Raw genomic sequence first — 23,962 nt, forward strand, 5'->3', positions numbered from 1 at the left:
CCTCTAACACCAATCGAAAAAAAATGTGTCTAGAAGGACCTACTCGCAAACACCTGATAGCAGATATTTACAAATTACTTAACTGGATTTGTGTTATACCTTTTACGAAACACAATTATATGTGTAGATGGGAGAGAGCTTTAGGCAGAACATTGGATAAGGAGGAATGGGAGAAAATTTGGATTAACGCTAGGAAGACTTCTATCTGTACTTTATATCAGGAAAATCAGTACAAAATTCTCTACCATTGGTATCACACCCCAGATCTGCTGAATCGCATGAATCCTTCGCTACCATCAGTATGTTGGAGATGCTTGACCTCAAAGGGCAGTATACTCCATATATTCTGGGAATGTCCTAAGATAAGGCCCTTTTGGAATTATATAACGACGCTGCTCCAAAAAAATAGTTGATCGGACTATACCAGATGACCCTGTACACTTGCTTTTAGGCCTTCCCATACCACACTTCCCGAAAACCATTACTAAACTTGTCAACCATGTCCTCACTGCAGCAAGATGCCTTATAGCTTTAAAATGGCGACAAATTATCCCTCCGTCCCATGTAGAATTGGTGCGAAGGATCCATGAAATTCACAATATGGAATACCTAACGGCCCGAATGCATAATAATATCCATGAATTCAAACAGGTGTGGTCCCCCTGGCAATCACTTGAAAAAAACCAATGGGAACATCCTGCTCTTAGACGAATTACCATCTCCCGTGAATCAGCGATAAGATGCGTTTTTTTTCCCTCGTATCTTCCCCCCCCCTTTTTTTTTTCCCCTTTCCATTCCTTTTCTATTATATTATTGTCAAATTATTGTATTAACTAGTTAGGTATAGGTTTTATGATGATTTAATTGCTTTTCAACTATTGTTACAGTTGACTTATACTTTCGTATACACACTAAAACTTGAAAAAAAACTTAAATCACCAAAAATCTGAGGGTTTAATGTCACTTTAAACAAGGATACCATTATAAAATTACATTTAGGAAGATGGTATCTACATTATGTTTGTATATTCTCTATATGCTTGTGCGGTTTGCTCCGAATACTCTGTTTTTCCCCACAAAAGAAAAAACATTACGTTAACTGGCTTCCTCCCAATCTGGCCTTAGTTGGTGTTTTTGTGACCGTGGTAGTGACATTTTGCGGCTGGCTTCTTCAGGTATATGTATACTTTAAAGCATGCCATATTATGTTGACGCCATATGCATCAAATGCAAGAAAAAAATGTAATACAATTCTTTGCAGTTAAGATAAAATGTAATACAATTCTTTGCAGTTAAGATATACAATGCTTTGCCAAAAGTTGGAATCAAAACCAATTATGTTTCATCAGTGTAAAAACATTAATGCTTTGATCAATACCTGTAAAGTCTTACAGGAGTTACTGAATCTCTAACGCTTACCTCCAAGTCATACAGGTATCTAAAGTCTACATGTTGTTTTGCAGCTTCATTTACAGCTTCAGCCAGTTCTAGGGCTCCTTTTCCACCAAATGACCAATGATTACATGGAACTGCATCAAAAGCACCAGATTCTTTAGCAATTTTACACACCAGGTCAATTTCTGCCGGACTGTCGGTTCTGTAAAACAACACATTAACAGTCTAAGTTTTTAATGTCCATATGAATAAACTTAACCTTGACTTTCACAAGTAAACATTCTGCCCAAGAGCAGACATAAAACAAAATGCCAGTTATCTTTATTAGCCTTTTTCGGTGCCCCTCTGACTTAGTTTAATTGCGATACTGATATCTGGCCTTTTTTTGACTGGATGGTTAAGCTCCATCTACTGTCAACCCCCTGTCCACTGATGGCGCCTTTACAGGCCACTAAGGTGACCTCATTGGACATTAGAGTGAAAGTCAAGTCAGAGAAAGCCAGGCCACGGTAACAGTGAAATGAAATCAGAGAGGGGCACAGAGGTTGCTTTTCTGGGTTATAACAGCAGGCATCTTGCCGTGGCAGCACTTTTGTTTCAAAACTTTAAAAGGGAACACAGGCTCGGGCTCACATTGAGCTAATTACTACATTTAAATACAAGTCATGCAAATAAACACGGAAAACATAACGCCAGTGTAAACCTTAACAGTCACAGATCGATTTGTCAAAGTATTGTAAAAGAGCCAAATGCTGATTCACTAATGTTTTCTATAGGCAGCTTGCCTTTTTACTCATACAACCCAGCAGTAGAGCTACTACAGTACGCAGGACTGTGGGGAACATCAACATTGCCCGACAACAGTCTCATCATGGTGTGCTACAATCAAAAGTATGTAAACCAATTATTATGATGCTGACTTTTTTTCTATCAGCCAAAATAAGGGTTCCAAGTGTAAATATATATATATATATATTAGTGTGAAATGCTACTGGTCCTAAACAGCTTTTGTAGGATGCAGAACACCTTTCCCCATAATTAAAGGTAAATGCAAAAGCAGCTTGACGCAGCTTCAAAGAAGGCCAAATGTACCTATTGATGAACTCTGACCGATCTCAGATGCAAGTGGAATGCTGCTAAAAGCAAGCTGCATTTGCCAATCAACATTAGCCCTATACCTGTTACAAAACTAGAGAGGATTCAAAGGGAGCATATCAAAAAAGAATGCAAAACGCAGGTTACCTTTATTGAAAACTCCATGTCAAAAACAATAGAAATTATTAAAGCAGCCTAGGCCAACAATGCTGCTCCTCCATAAATACAGTGCAGTAAGTACTGTAACTCTAGAAGTGTGCTACTTATCAACAACAGGTGAAAACCAAGGAAAAAAGCATGAAAAGAATTAAAATAAAGGCAGTCTTCATATCGAAGGACTAGGAATAAGGTTCAGGTATGCCACTACCATGGGTGCTCCGCCCCCCTCCCAATATACTTGAATTTGCCACAATTCTTTCAAAGGACACACAAGCTGTAATATATTATGTTTTTGTGTTTGCCATGTAGATACACACCCAGGTTTCTTTAAATGAATAATGACTCTTTGGACCGTGAAAATTGTCACATTACAAACAAAATTAGGACTGATGAAAAAAAATAAAATAAGGCATGGCCACAGTAAAATGTTTGCATGTGCATCAAAGTTATTGTCAGAAGGAGGCTGAACTAGATATTTAGTTATTTAGTTGGGAGTTAGGTTTATGCTACACCCTCAATCTTTACGACATAAGTGCTTAAATGGAGCTTCGTAGTTACAAAGTGTCCTTGATTTCTTAGAAAACAGCCAAATTCTAGAGATTTTCTCTGTTAATGTCCTTGGATTTTAGACATGAAGCCAATTACACGTTTTATTTAAAGGTCTGCTTTTTAGCTTAGACGCAAGTGTAATTTTAACATAATGAAAAAAACAAAAACCTTTTGAAACTGGAAAATTAACTAATTGCAGTCATATTACAGAACTATGCATAACAAGGTGATGTACAGCAACTAGAAATTATTCAACATTGGTATCAAACATGTGGTTCTTAGAGGCTGCAATTTTTGAAAATGCTAGTTGCTGTTCTATTTTGCAGACCTAATGATTTCACTACTATACAGACCTGAAACAAGTATACACAAAAAGAGCAAAGTCCCCTATCTGCTTGTCAGGGATCAGTGACTCAAATTAATAAAGCCATTAAAAAACCATGACAGCCAGGAAACTGGTAATTGCAAAAATCAGTAACGACCGCTTCCATGTTTACGACAGGAAATGTGTTCTTTAATTTTAACCAAATTTGCTGAAGAACTTACTTGAAAATATTTAGGGCAACCACAACTGGAATGCCAAACTGCTGAGCAATCTGGATCTGCTTCTGTAAGTTACAACAGCCATTCTGAACCAGTTGGAGATTCTGTAAGACAGTTGAAAAAAAAATGTTTTTATGTCTGTTGAATTACTTCTACACGAATTGATTCCCTGCCTTTTCCCATTCGAGGCAATGCTGTTTTTCCATGCAGTATGTGAATAATTAATAACTGGTGTTCTGTGTTGTTAGTACTGGAACATATGGCTAGGCTAATGCTTTCAAGCATGCTTTAAAAGACCTGCTATCAATGTTTTGCCAACCGGAATCACACTATCAACATTGTGCCTGTGAATGTTACAAGCAGCTATACCAAGCCAAGCAGGCTAAACTGACTGACTGACTACTCTAAGCCATAGCTCCACCTACAGTGGATTGCCAGTAAAACCAGTTAAAAGCTAACAAAATGTGTTTGCTTCTCCAGATGCATTTAGGGGAATTTATCAAAAACTGGAGCAGACAGAATCTGGAGCAGCTGCCCATGGCAACCAATCCGTTGGTCTTTTTTTTCAAAGTTTAACTTTACAAACTGAAGAGAGAAGCTGGTTGGTTACTATGGGCAACTGCTCCAGATTCTGTCTGCTGCTGTTTTGATAAATTCCCCCAAAATGTTTTTTCCCCAATTAGATTTTTTTATAGATGCTTTACAAGATAAGAAATGTTAAGTGTAACATACTTACATGCCTACTGTCAGACCCAAACAAGTGAAAGAAATGTATATCAAGAAAAATTACATTTCCATAACCTATAAAAGCGTTTCTCTACCTTTTTTTATTATTTAGGACACCCTTACAAAAAAAAAAAAGTATGCAAAATCTCAGGGTGCCCAGTATAAAAATGTAAAAACCTAAATTTAATAAAAACGTGTGGCCCCTTCAAAATTCATAATAGACCCTTATCTGAGATAGGTCTCTGGTATGGATTTTAAGAGAGCGCCCATGAAAATACACAAAAAGATGTTCACATGAGTTCCTTTCCCACCGGAGGCCCCCTTCACATCAGTCCTTGTTCCCAGTGCAAACATTTGAGGTCCCCCAGAGGAAGCCATACGGCACCACAGTGCACTGCAGCACCCTGGTTAAGAAAGGCTGAGCTAAAAACATCATGATATTTATAAGGTGGTAAAACTATAGTACATTTTGCGGTTCTTAAACCATTGCTTTGAGGATGTGGAAGAGAGACGAGAAAATACAGAGAAAAGAGGGAAAGAAGGAGTGGTCATTCTATCCAGTAGTTTCGCTTTCCTTTTCTCACAGACCAATTGAGATCTTCAGAATTTAGCAAAGACTTGTTAGTAGTGGTAAAGATAAATGTTAGGTTTAAACGGGGTCTTGGAGATGGTATCAAGCTTTTGGTTAAGTATTGTCTCCTAACAGTCCAGCGGTAGGATGACACGAAATAATGTCTGTGTGTGACCAATGGACATTGCTTCAAAATGTGCATAAAGATCCCTGGTTCTAGGAATCCGTGGGAGAATACCTAGCAAATGTAGCAATTCTTGCAGGTACCATGTACCATCTTGAGAGGAGTTTGAATTTAGTTTCAAGTGCAATCGCCTTTTAGAAGCAGAATTTTGGTAGCTGATCAAATCTGTGCCCATGCTTCTTTATGCAAGGAGAGCCAAGGTCAGTTTCCAACTTGGCAACCTATCCTGGAGGGATCTTGGAAAATAAGTTTAATAGCAAGGAATAGATCAGAAATGAGTCCAGGGCTGTGAGGGTTATCCCAACAACAATGCTCAAATTGTGTGCAGGTTCCATATGGCAATTGTGGTTTGGAGATGCTTATGATAGAGTCTCTAATCTGGTGTTATTAAAAATGTTCAGAAGCAGAGATTTCAGGTTTTTCCTGAAAATTTTGGAGACGTTTTTATTCCATCAAATTAATAGAATCTATATAAACAGGTGTTATTAGAGCAGATCCAATGCCAGAAGTAGTTTGGAGGGTTAATACCAGGAGCACAGGAAGGATTGCGTAGGATAAACAGGGGTAGGTTCGGTGATATAATTTTTGACTTACCATAAAATCCTTTTCTTGGACTAGATTAAAAGAAATTGAGGTACATAGGGTTATGCTGCTGCCTTAAGGAGACTGGCAAAACAGAGCTGTAAGGAGAGCCTTCCACACCCATTGTGCCCAAGTTTTGTAGCAAAGTAATAAAAAAAGAAAAAAGATGGATGGTAAATGGAGAGAGGATCCAGATGAACTAGGAGAACTTGCGGAGATTACTGCCAGGAGTCTGAGCAGGTCCGAGAAACATGTCCATATGCACCAGTTTGGTGCAATAAGAATCACTGTAAGATGCCTTGCATCTTGATCCTGCGTAGCAAGTAAAATTAGTTTTAGGAGGAGGAATGTCACTGATCTGGTTCAAATGATCCCACAGAGTAACCAGAGCATCCACTACGAAGGCTAGAGCACAAACTTGCTCAGTTTATTTTTAAGTCGAGAAAATATATATCAAAGCGCTAAAGGTGTAACTAATAAAAGACTTAATGTAACCAAGTGATAAAGTGAAATTTTAGGTTTAGGCGGTCTAGCTCTAAAACAAGTGATGTGTCTTACATGGAATCATAAAAAAATTATATAAAATAAAAATAAAAATAATAGTAAGTTTATTTTTAAGCCAGGAGATCCATGTCCACCATCCCCCACCTACAACAGATATTTTGAAACAACTCTGGGTAAAGAGACCATTCTTCAAGACAGTGGCAAGTGAGAAAGTCCATCTGTCAACGCCTCCACAGTATACAGAGCTGAAACGTGAAGTTCTGCATAAGCCAGAATATGGTCAGCTTCTCTTGGGTTGCGAGACTTCTAAACCCTTCCTGGTGGTTGATGTAAGCCACTTCCATAGCCACTGAATCCTAGTCAGGTCACCTTCCAGTCAAGCGGTTCATTATTGAAGGGATAACCAAATCTTTGTTCCACAAATATGATTGTTGCAAGAGACTTGGTCGTTGAAGGAAGCTAGTTTTACAAAAATCGGGTAATCCAGGACTTCTCCCCAGCCCAAAAGGCTGGTATCCGACGTAAGAACACTTTAAATTAGCGGGAGGAAGGATTTAACAGACTCCAGGGTAGGATTCAAGAGTGACCAGGCCAGAGGCAAGCCGGGTTTTGGGCATCAGACATATGCAATGGTCCAGAGACTGGGCCTTTTTTCCACAAGCAGCATGAACATTAACCTGCAATGGTGTGAAGTGGAATCGGGCATATGGATCTGCTTCAAAAGATGCTACCATACAGCCTAAAACCCTGTACAGAGCAGTATTTAGGGGAAGGCCTATATTCTCAAAGCAATGAGTTGGTTCCAACAACACTGACTTCTGGAGGTTCAAGATCCACCTGAACCTCTGCAGAGCTTGAATGGTTAAATGAGCATTGACCGTCAGTCATCCAGGTATTGGTGAATAGATGGAGAGGGCCACAATCAGGTAATGTTGTGAGCCATCTGCAAAACACAGGAAGTGTTGACGTGCCTGAAAGATGGGGACATGCATCTCTGATGTCCACAGAGGCCAGAAAGTCCCTCAGATTGAGGGAAGCAATGATCAACATTAAAACTATTTGTAATTTCCAAACCCAAATGAAGGTGTTGAGAAACCTTTAGGTCAAAATTAGGTAAATGCTCTTTTGGTTTGGAAACAAGTTTGAGTAGAAACCCCGGAACCTTTCCTTTTCCAGAACAATGGCTATAATCCCTTGAGAGAGGAGCTGCACCAGAGTAGCATGGAGGTCCTCTAATCCCTTGGTTCTCAACTGGTGGGTCCTGACCCAAAAGTGGGTCGCGACCCTGTTTTCAGTGGGTCCCGGTGTGCCTTCCACTTTTCTAGGTGAGAGGCTCCTCAGCCTCCCCCTAGCGCAGCACTGTCTGTTCTTGCGCCAAGCAGCCATTCAAAATATGCCGCCCGGCGCCGAGTGTCAGCTTGAGGTAGGGTGGGCTTCATCCATATGTGCATTGCTTACAGCTCCCTCGCATGCCCTGTAGAGGTGCCTGGACCGGTGTGATGTAACATTCTGGCCCCAGGTACCTCTACAGGGTGTGCAAGGGAGCTGTACAAGCAATGCACATATGGATGGAGCTCATCACAGTACAGCAGCCCACAATGGAACCCCAGGCCAAGGATCCACTCCAGTTCTCATAAGGTAGGGAGACTGGGTGGATCTTAAAAATTTTACTTTTTTTGGAGTGTGTATGCGAGATTGTGTTTGTGGTTGTGCGTTTTTAAGGGCCCATTCACACTAGTACAGTGTGCACAGTCCCATGTGATTAACACACTGTACTTCGCAATCGCACCCACCACACATTTCAGTGTGAGAAGTGCTGTGCATTGCAATTCATTTGAATGGCTCCCCAAATGCACCTCCCGCCCACAGTTCTATTGCCTGCATTGGAACGCGCAGTACCGCAATGTCATGCGTTCCATTGCAGTGCAACTTGGGTCACGACTTAACGACCAAGGACAAATGTGGGTCTTGAGGTTACACAGGTTGAGAACCACTGCTCTAATCTTTACAAGGGTTGCTGTCAGGGTTGACAACATGAAGCAGGACAGGGGGAAAGACTAAAATTCTAGCTTGTAGTCCCAGTATACAACGTTTACTTTCCCAGTATACAACGGACCCAAAAGTCTGAAATGTTCAGGGACCAGGTGTTTGAAAAGACCAACAGATGTCTCTCCACTCAAGTAGGGCTGTCCCTTCATAGCGAGAGGGACTTGCTACATGGTTTGAAGGATTTGGGGGTCCAGAATTTACGGTTGAGCAGAGTCCCGGGTTGTCTTAGATGGCTGGAAGAAATAAAAGCGACTTTGAAGAATCACTAGACAATTGCAAGAAGGTGTTGGAACTGGAGCCTGTAAAACACAGTCCAGTGCTAAACAAGCAAAGCAGTGTATCTGTATAAGAAGTAGGACAATGACTGGTAGCTTTGCTGCTGGGAGACTTGGTGTATGGTAAGATGGCAGGGGTTTGGGGTAGCTAGTAACTACAACCCTGAAAATGCACTGAAATTCAACAATGTCGCTTGACAGTTAGTGCAACTGGTAACAATGGCATCTAGGATGCCAACTCACTGGCCATATTAAATATACATTCTCCCCTGCGTAAAACAGGCTCCCCAGCTGTGGTATCTCAGTCTCTTGGCTGGATTCACGGTTTATATTGATTTATACAAAATATACCAAACGAAAAAGACTCTCTTGCTGGGCTTCATAATATCTGTAGTGGGGGTGAAACTGAGAATGTCAACTGTGATATATCAGTTTCTCTTATACATACACAAAACTCTGTAGATTTAACATTTGTGTGTTATAGCCTTTAGAGCAAATTTATGTCAACATTACTATGGCTAAATATGCAATCTCACAACCTTAAAGCCCTTGGTGCCTGCATGGTGTGCAGAACTGCACATATACTTAGAAGTGATGAATATTTTATGAAATCTTAGGTTTCAGTTTAATGGTTTTACCCTACTGCTGTTCTCTCCATTGAAAGACTAAAAATAACATGGCAGAGGTTTTTAGAATCCACTGCAATCATAATCAAACATTCTCACTGTATGTACATAGAAAATTAATAAGCAGCAGTATCCTTCACAAATAGCAGAATGATTGACTGAGCAGTGCATCTATTTGAGAACCTGAACTCTGGAAGCTGTGCCAAAAAAAGCAGGCGGAGGGCAAAGGACTAAATCACTGGTATTATCTGTTGCCTCCCTGTAGCTGATCTTTACCATAATGCTGACTTGCCATGCCTTGTTCTGCATGGTTTCGCTCAGTGAAAACGGCCATCATTCAAGACAAAAAGGTATATTTATCAGGCTACTGCTTAGGCACAATTAATATTCCTAAATGTTCCCCTAACTGCAAAGCTTCACTTTTTGAGTTCAAGGCCACTTTAAAAATGGTATGAGGCCTTAAAAGGGCAATTCCACAGCTAAATTTGAGAAAATGGAATTCCCCCAGCAATCTGCCACCTCTCCCCTACCCCGCTGGTCTTACCCTATAGAGAACGGTCATTCCCCTCCGCAGCTGCATGTGTTCAATTTGAACAAAGCATCACTGTCTTGCGCTCAGTATTTGAAATAATACGAGCAGGGAGATATCAAAAATTCAGATACTTACGGATTTCTGATGTTTCATTTGGAAATGTGGATGCATCTGAATGTCCGAATACGGCAGAAATGTGTCCAAAACAAAATTGACTTTTGGACCTGAACACCGACAAATCTAAAACAAATTTTCTGGCGGCTTACATGTCTAGAGACATATTGGTGGAGGTTAGATTGGCAGATTAGCTCAATGGCAAAGAATAAAGTGATTCTAACACTTGTCTGCTATATACATTTTCTATTTGAGGATCCAAAATGCCACTAATGCACCTGAAATACCTGGCACCTTACATGATTGTTTATTACTCTCATTCTGTCCCTTTTGACCAGTGATCCATTCAAAAAGAGGGCCAAAGAGAGCTTTAACTGTGCCATGTCCCTTTATTTTATAAGAACAGACCACACAGTCAAGCTTATTCAACAAAAAGTAAAACACCAGCTACAAAGTGCAGTCGCTCAACAATCAGAATTCATCTTATAGAAACAATGCTACACAAGATGGATTTTGGCTGGTTGCCAATGCAACTTGAATCAACACATAACAGCATTACTATCAAGGGTGCTGGTATACAAGACACTCAAACTTACAATTAAAAATGCCATCTTCGTTAGAATGGTAAACTGAGATTAATCCGCAAAGATCAATTTGTTTACCAAGTTTAAAATAGAAGAGCAATAGAGCAATACACATGTACTGCATTTTACAAGGTCAGCATGTTATATGAATATAAGGGTGGTTTCAAGATGTATTACCTCTTCTATGTATTCTTTTGCTAGAGGAGCTCCAGCAGTAACCTGCAATAATAAATAAGCAGTAAATCCTTTATGAAGGAGATAAGAGCATGTCAATTACAAAAAATGACTTTTGTGCCTTGGCAAATACATTTAACCAAATGTTCAGTTGATTTCAGCATCTAAAACATGCAATATCATACACAACTTACATTGGGCCCTCCTCCATGCATCTTCAAAGCTCTAATAGTAGCAACAAGAACAACCACATTGGGAATCAAGCCAGAAGCTCTGCACTTAATGTTGAAGAATTTTTCCATTCCAATGTCAGCACCAAATCCAGCTTCTGTCACTGAAAAAAAAAAAAAGGAGGGATAAACATTTAGTAATCCTTTAAACCACTATACTATGTCAAAGGCTGCTAACTGTACATTTAGCTTACAGCATACAATGTATCAAATGGGTGGCAGTCTTGAGTAAAAAAAGAAACTGCCTCTACCAGTGCTGGAAAACTTTGGTCCGTAGTGTTACTTCTGGTATTAGATCTAAAAGTACAAGTTTATCCCACTACCAGGCATACGCATGGGTCCGTTAATTAGTTAACTTTGAGAGCAGACTTCGCTTCAAATATCATCAGGTCACATTGCAAATATCTACAAACAAAATGTATAGTACAGTGGCACACTTAATTTACATTTTATTCAGTCAGGTAGATGCTAAACTTCGCTTAGCTTGCCAACTTGAACAGAATCTAACTAGGAGGAATTTAGAAAAAAACTGAACACAATAAATGGGAAAAAGGGAGCGTTTTATTTTTGGCAATGATAGTACCATACCCAACAAAGCTCCAGATTGTGGCCACAATGAGAGAACAAACCTAATGATCAGTTGTAAGCCTATAAAAATCAGACCAGAAAAAGATGAAGGGCTTAGAGCACCACTAATTTTTTAAAGGACATAATATACATACCTATTCGCATACAAAATCCTTTTTCCCCCTACAAACATTCAGTAAATAGCAAAGGATTGTCAGAGCACTTTGCGTTATCTAATGAATACAGCAAAAGCTCTCTCGCCTGTTTCTATATAACCAAATCCTTGCATGGGTCCTTATGATAACTAATCCAAACAAAAGCAGTTAAGAAAAGATTTTAGTCCCGATTATAAGAAAATGTGTATAAAATCACTACACATTTCCTCTAAAGTAGATAGCTGAGCCTGAAGTGTGATTCTGAAGAACCTCAAATACACAGGCAGTAATATCAGTGGAATATACCACAAGTTGTTTTTCTTTCAGATTGGGTTCGTGTTTAGTGAATATAAATTGCCCAATTTAAGTTATACACTCTTTTTATTGCAAAAGCACTGAATGGGAAAGACATGAAAAACACAATAATTGCATTTCAGATGCAACTGTATTAGACATTTTTCACTGGAACAGGTGCCCCCCATTGAAAGATTTTAAGTCGCCTACTGTTTGTGATAACTGGATAATTTAGGATTTCTAATAATGCATTTCCTTTGAAAGTGTTCCCAGGACAAAGAGTGAATCTCTCTAGTGGATACACAGCCTGCAATACAAACCTGACATCTTTTCCCTCTCTATCCAAAACTTTAAACAATGGTAGAAATACGAGAGCTGCTAGGGATGACTTTTTTTTTCTTTTATTAATGTGCAAGCACCAGGACTCTCATCCTTATCTCGATTGCATAATTTGGCAACTCACAAACTTGGAATAAGTATACACAATTTAGGAGTCCGACCACTCACTTGCTGCATGTTGGTTCTCAGTCAAGTAGTGAAACATGGATGATAACTCAAGAGCCCGCACCTTCAAAAACAAATCAATAGTGCCTGCTCCCATGCTATTCAAACAGGGTTCCACTTTTCACCCCCTCCTCCCAAATAACCCCAGGTTACTTTATCTGTGCTGTTAAGCAATGTGCAGTTTTTCAAAGCTGAACACCAAGTAGATAAAAAAATAATTCACATTTATTTATGATAAACCCCTTTAGTTTAGTTTTAAAAGCAACTAGTATCAGTACACACTTTTTTCTTGGCAATCACCTGTACAACAGAGCCCAGACATGGAGGGAGAGCCAGAACTGGGCACTCAAATCAATTGTTATGCATTGTTCATACCAACAAAGAAAATTGACAGGAGGAGAGAAAAGAGTGAGAGAGGAGTTCATCATCGAATGCTTCTCCTTGACTGTCCAGTGGGTAGGAACAAGACATAGCTGCATTACGTATCTGCTGTAGATAATATCTGGTATCCAGGCTTGCCATGTTATCCAGCAGGGCTGTGTAAATCCTAGGACAGATTTTACCTGGACAAATTACCTGGCAGGTATAACAGCTTTCATATATGTATTGTGTATTTAGCCCTTGTTTTCAGCTTTAATGTACACCTGTACTAACATTTGCAAAACACACCAGCAGATATGAAAAGCAGACTTCTACAAGTGGCCAAAAATACCCTAAGGCTGAGTTCACGCAGACAGCCTCCACAACTCTGAAAAATCTTCGTGTGGTGGATTGCATTTCAGAGGTTAGTGGAGCATCGGCAAGCTGGTGTTCTGGAGGCGGATACTGCTGCCTCCTAAATGTGTTTTTTTTTCCATCCAGATGGGGATTTTCTACTGCAGTATAACTGCGTACTCACGGATTCAGCACAGTCCCATTAATTGCAATAACCATGTTTAATAAGGGTCACTACCTGCCAAATGTGAGTAGCTGTATTGTATACAACAATGTTGGGCCACAGGTAAAAACCGCTGATCAACCACCTGGTTTTACTCGAACCCCATGAACGAGGCCGTACTTAGCTTCCAGAGTGTCTAGAAGCCCTAAAACCCATGACCCTTTATTCTGTACCTACGGAATTCAACTTGCAAAGTTGAACTCAACATGCAACCTGTCACCTCATGGGTGCCCATCACACTGACAGACCAAATGAGGTGTGTGCCAGTTACTTTTTCCACCATTGGGCATTCTGGGTTTTCAATGTTCAGAGTATGCAGCAAAAGCTATGAAAAAGGTGAATGCAGGCATATCTAGGTTCTCGTTTCTGAAGTGATTGAACCAAGAGACTCACCAGTTTGTCACACTTTGGTTTTTATGAATAGCAGCATGTAGATCTTTCCGATTTGCAGAGAGCAGAACAATTTAGTAGCTAGTTAAGATTTATGCAATCATGTGCAAAGAGCATTGGTGTTCTTCAGACTTTGATTCCTTATATTCTTTAACGCACAATCACAGTTCTCTCCGATTATGCAAACTGGATTAAAAAAAAAAAAAAAGTCTGTGAACTACCTTGTATGTATGGCAGGGAGGTAGCTGTGTGCAGCAGTCTGCATGACTAGCCACTGCAATGAGGCTAGAATAATTCAAAAAACTGTTTCCTGCTGACAGAAGGCTAATCCTGTGTCTAACCACTGCAACCAGTAATTTAGTTTGGTAAAGCATTGTTAAAGGAACTAGAGGGAGACCATAAAATGAAGAAACATGAAAAGGGCGACATGTATGTAATTAACAAAACAAAAAAAAATTGGAGGATACAGGTGCAAACAAAAAATAAATAAAAAAGGCGAATTATAAAGCATCAGTAATGTACTTTGTACTAGCAATAACACGCCACTAACACTTCCCATGGGACAGAAAATATATAGCACATTGGTTTTTTAAAAAGACAATGAAAAGATCCTAAAAGACAACAAACATACTTTGAACTATAAAATGTACCATCGTGTGTTATTTTAATACACGTTCAAGTACAGCGTTTCTCATTGATCTCCATAGACTAATCAGGGCTACCAGGAGTTCAAAAGAGCTTAGCTTTTGTTGCCTGCAACCTACTGGTCAATTCACTATTCATTTGGCTTGCTAGTATCAAACACAGAGAGCTCTGGAAGTATAGCAGGGAAATCTCTATAAAAGCAGTCCATGGGTAGCTTCCTCTTTTCGATCTCTAGGGACTTGTCAAATCATCTAATAACTTTTCAATTCAGTCTAAAAGAATGTTGAGTGCCACTAATGCACAGCTAAAATCCAAATTTTCTGCTTCAGTATATCAAGGTAGAGCAAAAAGTAAGCCATAAATGCTGGATTACTTTGAAATGTACCCACAAAAACATTTGTATTCTCACCAAATCCATAGACATTTGCAATGTATAATACTTCAAAACACAGGAAAAAGGCAGGAAGCCACAAAATCCTGATTAACTAAAGTATAGCAATTACAAAAATGAATTAGTGCGTCATTTTAGTATGTTGTGTTGCAGTACAATAATGCTTCTGTACCAATGCCTCAAACCAAATGGCTACAAATACAACTAAAATTTATGTAAGAGAGCAGCTTCACTTGCCAAAGTTTGTGTAATTCTGTTCAACAATTCAGCAGAGGTTTTATTGCATACATTTGCAAATACACTATATTACCAAAAGTATTGGGACGCCTGACTTTACACGCACATGAAGTTTAAATGGCATCTCAGTCCGTAGGTTTCAATATTGAGTTGGCCCACCCTTTGCAGCTATAACACCTTCAACTCTTCTTGGGAAGGCTGCCCACAAGGTTTAGGAGTGTGTCTATGGGAATGTTTGACCATTCTTCCAGAATTTGTGAGTTCAGGTACTGATGTTGGACGAGAAGGCTGGGCTCGCAGTTAAAGAGGAGAGACAGCAATGAAGATCACCATTGTAGAACAATGTCACGCATGTAAAATAGCCAAAATTGCCTATATATTACACATGTGACTTTGCTCTACAATAAATAGAACTTCTGGATTTATTCTCAACCTGCGAGTGCTGGTGAACTTCATTGATTTTACTTCTGGATATGCATGGCGCCATCCGTGGACATCACTACAAGCACCACTGCCATTTCAAGCACCGGTCCTAATTGCTGTCTGGTGTGCAAGAGACCCCTTTGTTTATTGATTTTAAAGAGGAAAGGGCTGCCTCCTGGCAATCTGCTCTCAATTTATGCACTTATTATATATGTATGCTAAATATGTCCCGCATTTAGCAAGCAGATAGTTTTGCAGTTGGGAAATTGTGTGAATGTAATCATTCTTTAAAGCATGGTAGAATTAGAAAGACTGACAATCACTTAAAGGAGAACTATGAGATGAGTGATTTCCACTCACCTCATAGTTCTAGCCGACCTGTGACAATGAGACTGTCACAGGTCGGCTCAGTAGATCGGGAGGTGAGCGAACACATACCAGGTTCATTGGTGCCGGTTTCTGATCCAGCGCAGACTACTTGGTGTCCCACAGTGTCTGTCTGACGTGCATTCACCTACACTGTATCTCTCCTCCTCTCCCAAAGATCTCAACTGCATGCGCTCACTCTAATCCTCCTGCACAGCTGCTCGAGAAGCTTCAGATCTTCAGAAAGGAGCGAGCGGCAGGGACACAGGTAAGTTTTAACCTTTTTTTTTATTTTATGCGTTTGCATAGATCTAATGCTTACTAGCAGTAGATATATATGGCAAAACAAAAAGGAGAGTTAAATTCTACTTTAAGCATACTACATAAACTATAATGCAGGTAAGTGGTCCAGTTTTTCCTTCCTAATTACAACAATCTTACACAAGTAACTGAATATGTATTCTTTATAAGTCAAGAAGGAATTCAGTATATAGGGTGAAGACTTATAAAGAAGCACTTAAAAAGCTCTAAGTAAAAGCATGGTAAGCAAAAATTGAACAGGCTACAATACAAACTGCATGTTAAACATTGCCACATTCTAAAATGAAACTAGTAGTTTACTAAATTTTAACTGAGCTTACAGTTTACCATCTGCACATTTGCCTAATTGATGCAGTAACCATAAATTGTAGAGTGGAGTTCATGCTGTGATCTCCTGCTCTTCAGTACAGTTACAATAATGCTGGGAAATGCCACACACCCACACACACACACACACACACACACACACACACTAAATCATGAAGTCTCTTCTCCGTTTGACATTCTTGGGCCAGTCTGTCTAGTTGTCCAAGTGTGACGTCGGATTAAAGGAAGGAAACAGGAAGTGGTTCCAAAGCTGCAAGGATGAAGGCAACACACTGCATAATAAAAATGAGGACATACGAGAAGAAAACAATACGCAATGCCAAGCTCCTCCACTTGGATTCTGGCCTTTGATCGCGTACACTTTCCAATCCCTCCAAAATAATTTCCTCTTTGCAGATGCAAGTGCCAAGGAAAACATCAACAAATGCATCCCTAGGGGACATCGGAAAGTTCAATATAGTGTCTCTTCACTAATTACCAGATTAAGGAAACCATAAAAAGGTACAATAATAAAAATGATTAAGTTAAACACTTCATGAAGAGCATATTCAAGAATTTTAATAACAAATGTGTTATTTTTTTTTTTTTACTACTTGTTCTGCTTTATCATGCCCTCACCTGCCCAAACAGGACCATCAAAAATGGTCCAAACAGAACCATCAAATAATGAAAAAAGTAAACCTTCAGCTTACCATACTTCAAGCTGAGCCCACAAAGTAAATTCTTACAAATTAAAAGCTGCGATTGAGATGCATATGTATATATACTCACAGGCATCCAAATCATAGACTAAACTTTCAGATTAAAATGGCTAAATTAGTAAACAAAAAAAAACAAAAACCTACCCATTCAGAATTAAGCTGGCCATGCACTACACAAATTTTGGCCAAGTCCTACTTACTCAGCTGAAATTTGAGCACTGTAAGGCACTGTTCGCACACCTGCTAATCGATTCTTGGCCGAACAGTGACTGCAGCCAATCAAGTTGCAGTCACGGTCCATGTATTCTGACAGTGGTGGGTGCCCACTGTCAAAACACAAATAGCTGCAACTGGAGTTTCCTCCAGCCATGCATTTAGCATGGATAGAGTAAGCTGTCAGATTTGCTTTATTCAGCCGACAGGCTGGCTTGAAGCGGACCATTACCCCTTTTCACTAAAAACACATCACCATGCAGCTCTGCATTCTGATATGAAATCATCTTGCATTCCTTAGTTAAATAAACATTTTGCTTTTACTCACAATTACTGTTTCTCCACTGCCAAGTGATCTCAGGCCATGAATGATGTAGTCCATGCTGAATACAGGCATCATGGAAGGTTACATCAGTAGAGCACTGCTGGGAAATCTTATCCACCCCCCCCCCGAGATGATGTGCATGGTCACATGCCCTAGTCATATATGGCAGAGTTCAAGGATGTAAAGGGAGATGGATTAATCTGCCCTTAATGAAAATTGCCTCCAGGAGAAGAAAAAAAATCCAGCAATTATTTGGAAGTATGTGTTTGTAGATTGCCATTACTAAAACATTTCTAAAGGTGTCGTTCTTGTCATTTTTAAGAACTTGTGTTACTGTCAAGGCGAATCACCAATGGAGGTAATCCTATTTCCCCTTTTTCAAATTTGCCCGACTGCCAGGCATATCCCATGCCTCTACAATGTTCTCCATCCTATTACTGGTCCAATCTACATAGAACTCTGTTGATCCCACCATCTACCGTCTGTTACCATCAATGATGGGCAAAATCCTGCTTTGAACACAAACATGATGCTGCCAGAGGACATTTCCTTACTTTAGGGTATTGGACAGCAAATTTTAAACATGATACCGTTTTATACCTAGAATTAGAAGATAACCGATTATTTCACTTGACTAAAGTTGCTTATTTTATCTGCTATGCTATTTTATTATATTTTGCCAGGTCAGGTTAAAGTGACATTAAACCCTTAGATTTTTTGAACATAAAACAATACTGTAATGTGTGCCTTATTGTAATCCATGGTTGTTTCCCTTCTCTTCGCTGCTCTTCCTTTTACATTTGTATCTGTTCTCATGCTGGGCAGAACTTCTGTTTTGCAGCAGACTGCCTTGTCTCAGGAATGGATACACGGTGTCTGTGTATAAGTTTGTATAGGCTTGTAATCTGAGCCAGCACTACAGGAAGAGGCCCTGAGCTGAAAAAGGAAGTTCTCCCCAAGCATGAGAAGACATGAGGATTTAAAAGGAAGAGCAGCAAAGAGAAGGGAAACAACCATGGATTACAGTATTGTTTTATGTTAAACAATCTGAGGGTTTAATGTCACTTTAACAATGTACCGGATAGCCCCAGGAGGTTTACAGTTTTCAGTAGTATTACTACAATGTACTCTCATATGCATTTTTAGCAGTAAGGCTCTGTTCACACCTAGGCGTATCGAATATGCGCATTTGTCGCGAGCTTCGTGACGCACGTTTTTACCGTGATTCGCTGTAAAAAAACCGCGACAAACGCACGTATCCGAGGGCTAACTTGGCTGTATCCCAATGGAAACGTGCAACAAAAACGCCGCAAAGAAGCTTATGTACCTTTTCAGGCGTAGGCCGTTTTGTAGCGCGTTCAGACAGGCTGAAATACGGCAAGGTGTGAACCATAACCATAGAAAACAATGGGATTTTCATGTTTGAGCGTTTTGTAGAGCGTTCGTAGAGCGTTGAACGCGCTACAAAACGTACAGGTGTGAACCAGGCCTAAAAAGGCACAGACAACTCTTAAAAATACACCTTAAACCTCACAAGCAAATATGAATTAGAATAAATGCAAGCTGGGATAACAGAAGAAAAAAAAAATCTAAAAAAAACTTTAAAAGTTAAATTTGTACTGAAGTCAGATGGATTTAGAGGTAATGTGGCTTATCTCAAAATAGTATTTATTTTTTGTATACATTTCATGAATTGCCATCTCCTAATATGGTATGCCATTGGGGTCCACCAACATATAGCACATGGCTGGGTTTACAGTAGTGTTCTGTCTGCTTGAAGGGGAAACACAAGGTCAGCATCATTACCACAAATCATTCAGAGGATATTTTGTCAGTCTTATTTTGATAGTTACTGTACAGAATTAGTTCTAGAAGCAAGTCTTAAGATTTTTATGAGTTTGTAATACAAAAGGGAAACGGGTAGTGCAGGCTGCTCACTGCCACTTGCTCTCTGGATGTAAACAAAGCAACGCAGCTGCATATTTGCACTGTCAGGAAAAGGTGCTCTCAGAACTAAGTGGAAGCCAGCCCATTTCCAGAAGCAAGCGCATAAGATTTTAAGTTGGTGGGACATCATTGTAAAAATGATCAAAAACCCGATACAGTTCATGGCCGTTTTATCATGCAAAATGTTTTTTTTTGTATATGGTTAGTCTAACACATATGCACAAACTCAGCACAATGATTTTTATTTTAAAATAAAAAAATCTACCATTACATATGCTACTTTACAAGTGAAAGCAGTTTGGGAGCCCAATATATTTTGTACACAGGCCCACTGCAATCAGAAAACATATATGAAAGCTGTTTTACCTGCAAAGAATTTGCATTTATGTCCAGTCAGCTGTATTCATAGGGCTCACTCAGATAGCCCTGCCAATTTTGTGACTTGTCTTTACTCCAATTAAATATATTACAAATTGGTCATCTATTTGTCCCAGTCTGTGAATGGACACTAAAGGGTCATCAGCAGACATATGAACTCAACTTTTTGCTCCCTCCTCTCAGTGCTAGCCCTGCATCTACAAATTCAGCTGTGCAAGAGGCCAATGCCAAGACAATTCTGGTGGCTTTCTAGTTGCACTTCACCACTTGCCGACCGGGGTGTTAAACCCTCTCCCTGTCCAGGCCATTTTTCAGTATTCAGCGCTGCAGTACTTTTACATTTATTCTGTCATGCAACACTGTACTGAAATTAAATTTTATACCATTTTCTTTTTTTAGGGACAGATAGAGCTTTCTTTTGGTGGTATTTAATCACCACTGAGGTTTTGATTTTTTACTATATAATGAAAAAAGCACTGAAAAATTGAGAAAAAAAAAAAAACTATTGCCTACTTTTTTTATGTAATAAAACATTTACTTGCACCCAATTTTTGGGTAAAATATAAAAGATAGGGTCATGTCAGGTAAATAGACAAACATGTTGAGCTTTAAAATCGTGTGCGGCCACAAAAACTACTATGCTTAGAATTGACCATAGGCGACTCTTTACAAGCTTTTACTGCTCATCAATTTAGTGTCATCTGTGATTAACCCCTTCGTGACTGACGACGTACAGTGTACGTCACCCCTAATGTCACCTTGGGACCCCCAAAGAAGCTGCTAAAGCAGAGATCTGCTTCACCAGCTTCTCAGGCTACAGCAGCCAGAGAAATGACAGCTAAAGGCGGAAGTGATGTAATATACATCGCTTCCGCCTTTAGAGAGAGGGGGAATGCTGATCTCTCCTGCTCAGTACAGAGAGCCGTTGTTCCGGTGTTCTCGGTCCCTTGCCCCCAGGGAGGACAGTGGTGCCCGGGATGATCGGCAGCAGAGGGGGGCCGCGCCCCAGCAGAGGGCGGGGGGTGGCCCGCACTGTGCATGGTCATAAAAGCAATCAGCTGGCTGTAGAGACATTCGAACACTTGTATGTAACAGCCGATAAGGGCTGTTCATATTCCTAGGCGTGCGAGCAGAAAAAAAAAAAAAAATCACGAAAAAGTACATCCACCCACCGGTAAGCATCAGCTGTCCGCCTGTATTTTTACAATGGGCTGACGGCAAGAGGTTAAACAACCTAAATTATGTTATTAATATGCAACTGCATTTTTTTTCCACAATATACATAATTAAACACACAACCCCAAATTCAAGTATCTTCACTCATATTGGGTAAAATTATATGAAATTTTACACCTTCTAAATGGACAAAAACTACCCCTCTGCTCATAAAGCAAATCGTTCTCTCACCCTAATCAGTATCATTTTAATAACTAACCGAAAAAAAGTAATAAAAAGTGAATGTCATACTTTTTAAAAAAAAAAAAAAAAAGACCCCCCCACACACACACACACACATCCCACCTCAACCCTCTCTCTCCCATCGCCGGCCCATATATTCAATTGAAAACCTATAATCCCTGCATTTCTCCTTTATTCTGCCATATTACTGGAGATGACTCCTATTATTTTCCCCCCTCAAAATTCTCCCCATTATATCATAAAGCTCTCTATGCATCTGTATTCATATACCTAATCCAAGGCATCCACATATCTTCCCATTGAGAATACCATTCATTAATATGTGCCGTTAGCTCCTCATATCTCTTAGAGAACTATGTGGTTAGGGCTTTTCCCCATAGTTCTCCTTAGGGTAACGGGAGGACACAAACTAGCGTCCTCCCATCACCCTAAGCTCAGTATATTAAGCTCGCGGTATACTGAGACCCCGCAGCTGAAGCGGATCCAGACAATTATGTCTGGATCCGCCCAGCTGCATGAGTGACAGCTGGCTCTGCCTATCTAGAGGCAGAACCAGCTGTATCTGCCCCCTCCCCTATCCATTCCGCCAGTCAGCGCTGGAGGATAGGAGCAGGGAGGGGGGAATCCAGTCCCTCCCCTGTCACGACAGAGAGCTGTGACAGCATCGAGAAGTGAGCGAACGCCGGTATGTGTTCGCTCACTTACTTCTTCTACTGAGCCGACCTGCGACAGTCTCATTGTCACAGGTCGGCTAGAACTATGAGGTGAGTGAAAAGCACTCACCTCATAGTTCTCCTTTAATCTTCCCTAATTCCACTAACCATTCCTGAATAGTGAGGGCCCTCTGTGTTCCAATACCGTGGAACTAATGCTCGCGCTGCTGCCACAAATAATCTATGATCCTTTTTAACTCTAGATATTGATCCTGGGAATATTGAAAGGAGGGCTATCTTAGGAGAGGGAATCACTGAAATGCCAACTATCCGATTATAAACTTCAAAAGATATGTTTCCAAAAAGGCATTATATAAAATCACATTTCCACCAAATATGGAAGTAAGTCCCTTCTACATCCTTGCATCTCCAACACAGTGATGATTTTAAGGGGAAGATTCTGTGTAGAAGGGTCGGGTATCTATACCAACAAGATAAAACCGTATAACCCTTCTCAGCCAAAGAGGCAATTGATATTTTGTGAGGTAATATAAAGGATTTTTGCACCTCCTCATCTGTCAAAGATTGAGATAAGGCCTAGAAGATGATCATACGTACACTATATTACGATATAGTAAAGAAATGACATTGGTTGGCACCTCCTTCTGACTTTCCGGACTAAGATTGTGATGCCATTGAAGTTAATGTGCATGTAAAGGCAGGCGTCTCAATACACAATCATCCGCATATAGGCCAATTTTATAATGCTCCTTATGGTTATATACACCCTTAACAGATTGATTTCTGTGAATTGCTTCAACAAAATGTTCCATGGCTAGAACATACAGCATTGGAGAGCATCCTTGCCTGGTACCATTCGCGATACTGATAGGCGGTGAAAGAAAGCATTTACCCTGACTCTTGCTGTAGGTCTTGTATATAAAGCCATCATTTTGTCTACTACCATTCTAGATATACCTATCTGTAACAAAGTATGGGATAAAAAGTCCCAACTCAGCCGGTTGAACGCCTTTTCGACATCCACCAAAAGAATACATAAGGGAGAGCCATTGAATTTAGCATTTCTCATAAAGGTCAACGACTTAATGATATCCCTAGCTTCCCTGCCATGGACAAACCAAACCTGATCCCTATGAATAAGTGATGAAATGAAGGCTCCTAAACGATTTGCGATAATTTTTGCATACATTTTTAAATGTACATTAATATGAGGAGATATGGGCTGATAATGCTGGCAAAGAGTAAAGATCTTTATTTGGTTTAGGCAGAGCCACAATATGAGCTTCCCGAGATTGAGCAGCAAAAGGTCAAATCTGCATAAATACAATTATAAATATCCTTTAATATTGGGGATTACACCTCCACAAAACGGTTTATAGAAAACACTTGTATAACCATCTGGGCCCCGACTTTATCCCTTAGGGAGGGCCCTGATTGTTGTATTTATTTTTTCCACCATAAATTGGTCATTCTAATATATCTGCTTCCTCCACCGATGATGGGAGAGGAGTAGCCGCAATATATATGTTGCCGCTCCAGATGCGGTCCCCGATACTCCAGAAGGCTCTAAGACACTTGTGTGTATCCGATACCTGCAGTTCCCACTAAGTTCAGTGGTTGCATCCACTGGGCCCTACAACACTACTGTGTCCTGTAGTGACAAAAGTTGGCAGATATCATTACAGCTACAGTAGGGGATGCAGACATCCAACGTACTAAGAAGTACCTTTAATGATATTTAAGTGGTTCTGTTTAATGATATTTAAAACAGAACCACTTTAAGTAGAGGGATTACATTAAAAACCTGTTTAAATATAGTGTCTTGAATAAAGATAAAATCAATCAAGAGGGTAATA

General features: G+C 39.9%; 1 protein-coding gene across 1 annotated transcript in view; it reads right to left on the reverse strand.

Moving 5' to 3' along the window:
* The window catches only part of MTHFD1L (methylenetetrahydrofolate dehydrogenase (NADP+ dependent) 1-like), a 214,954-nt gene that overhangs the window by 56,169 nt on the left and 134,823 nt on the right, over positions 1-23,962 (reverse strand). The window contains exons 22-25 of the mRNA XM_018567580.1: positions 10,857-10,996; positions 10,666-10,707; positions 3,745-3,845; positions 1,420-1,597 (exon numbers count right to left, since the gene is read on the reverse strand). Coding sequence (XP_018423082.1) covers positions 1,420-1,597; positions 3,745-3,845; positions 10,666-10,707; positions 10,857-10,996 — 461 coding nt within the window. The remainder of the gene's footprint in view (positions 1-1,419; positions 1,598-3,744; positions 3,846-10,665; positions 10,708-10,856; positions 10,997-23,962) is intronic.

This window comes from Nanorana parkeri, unplaced genomic scaffold, assembly GCF_000935625.1.
Source record: "Nanorana parkeri isolate BGI_ZX_2015 unplaced genomic scaffold, ASM93562v1 scaffold1067, whole genome shotgun sequence".
Classification (NCBI taxonomy): domain Eukaryota; kingdom Metazoa; phylum Chordata; class Amphibia; order Anura; family Dicroglossidae; genus Nanorana; species Nanorana parkeri.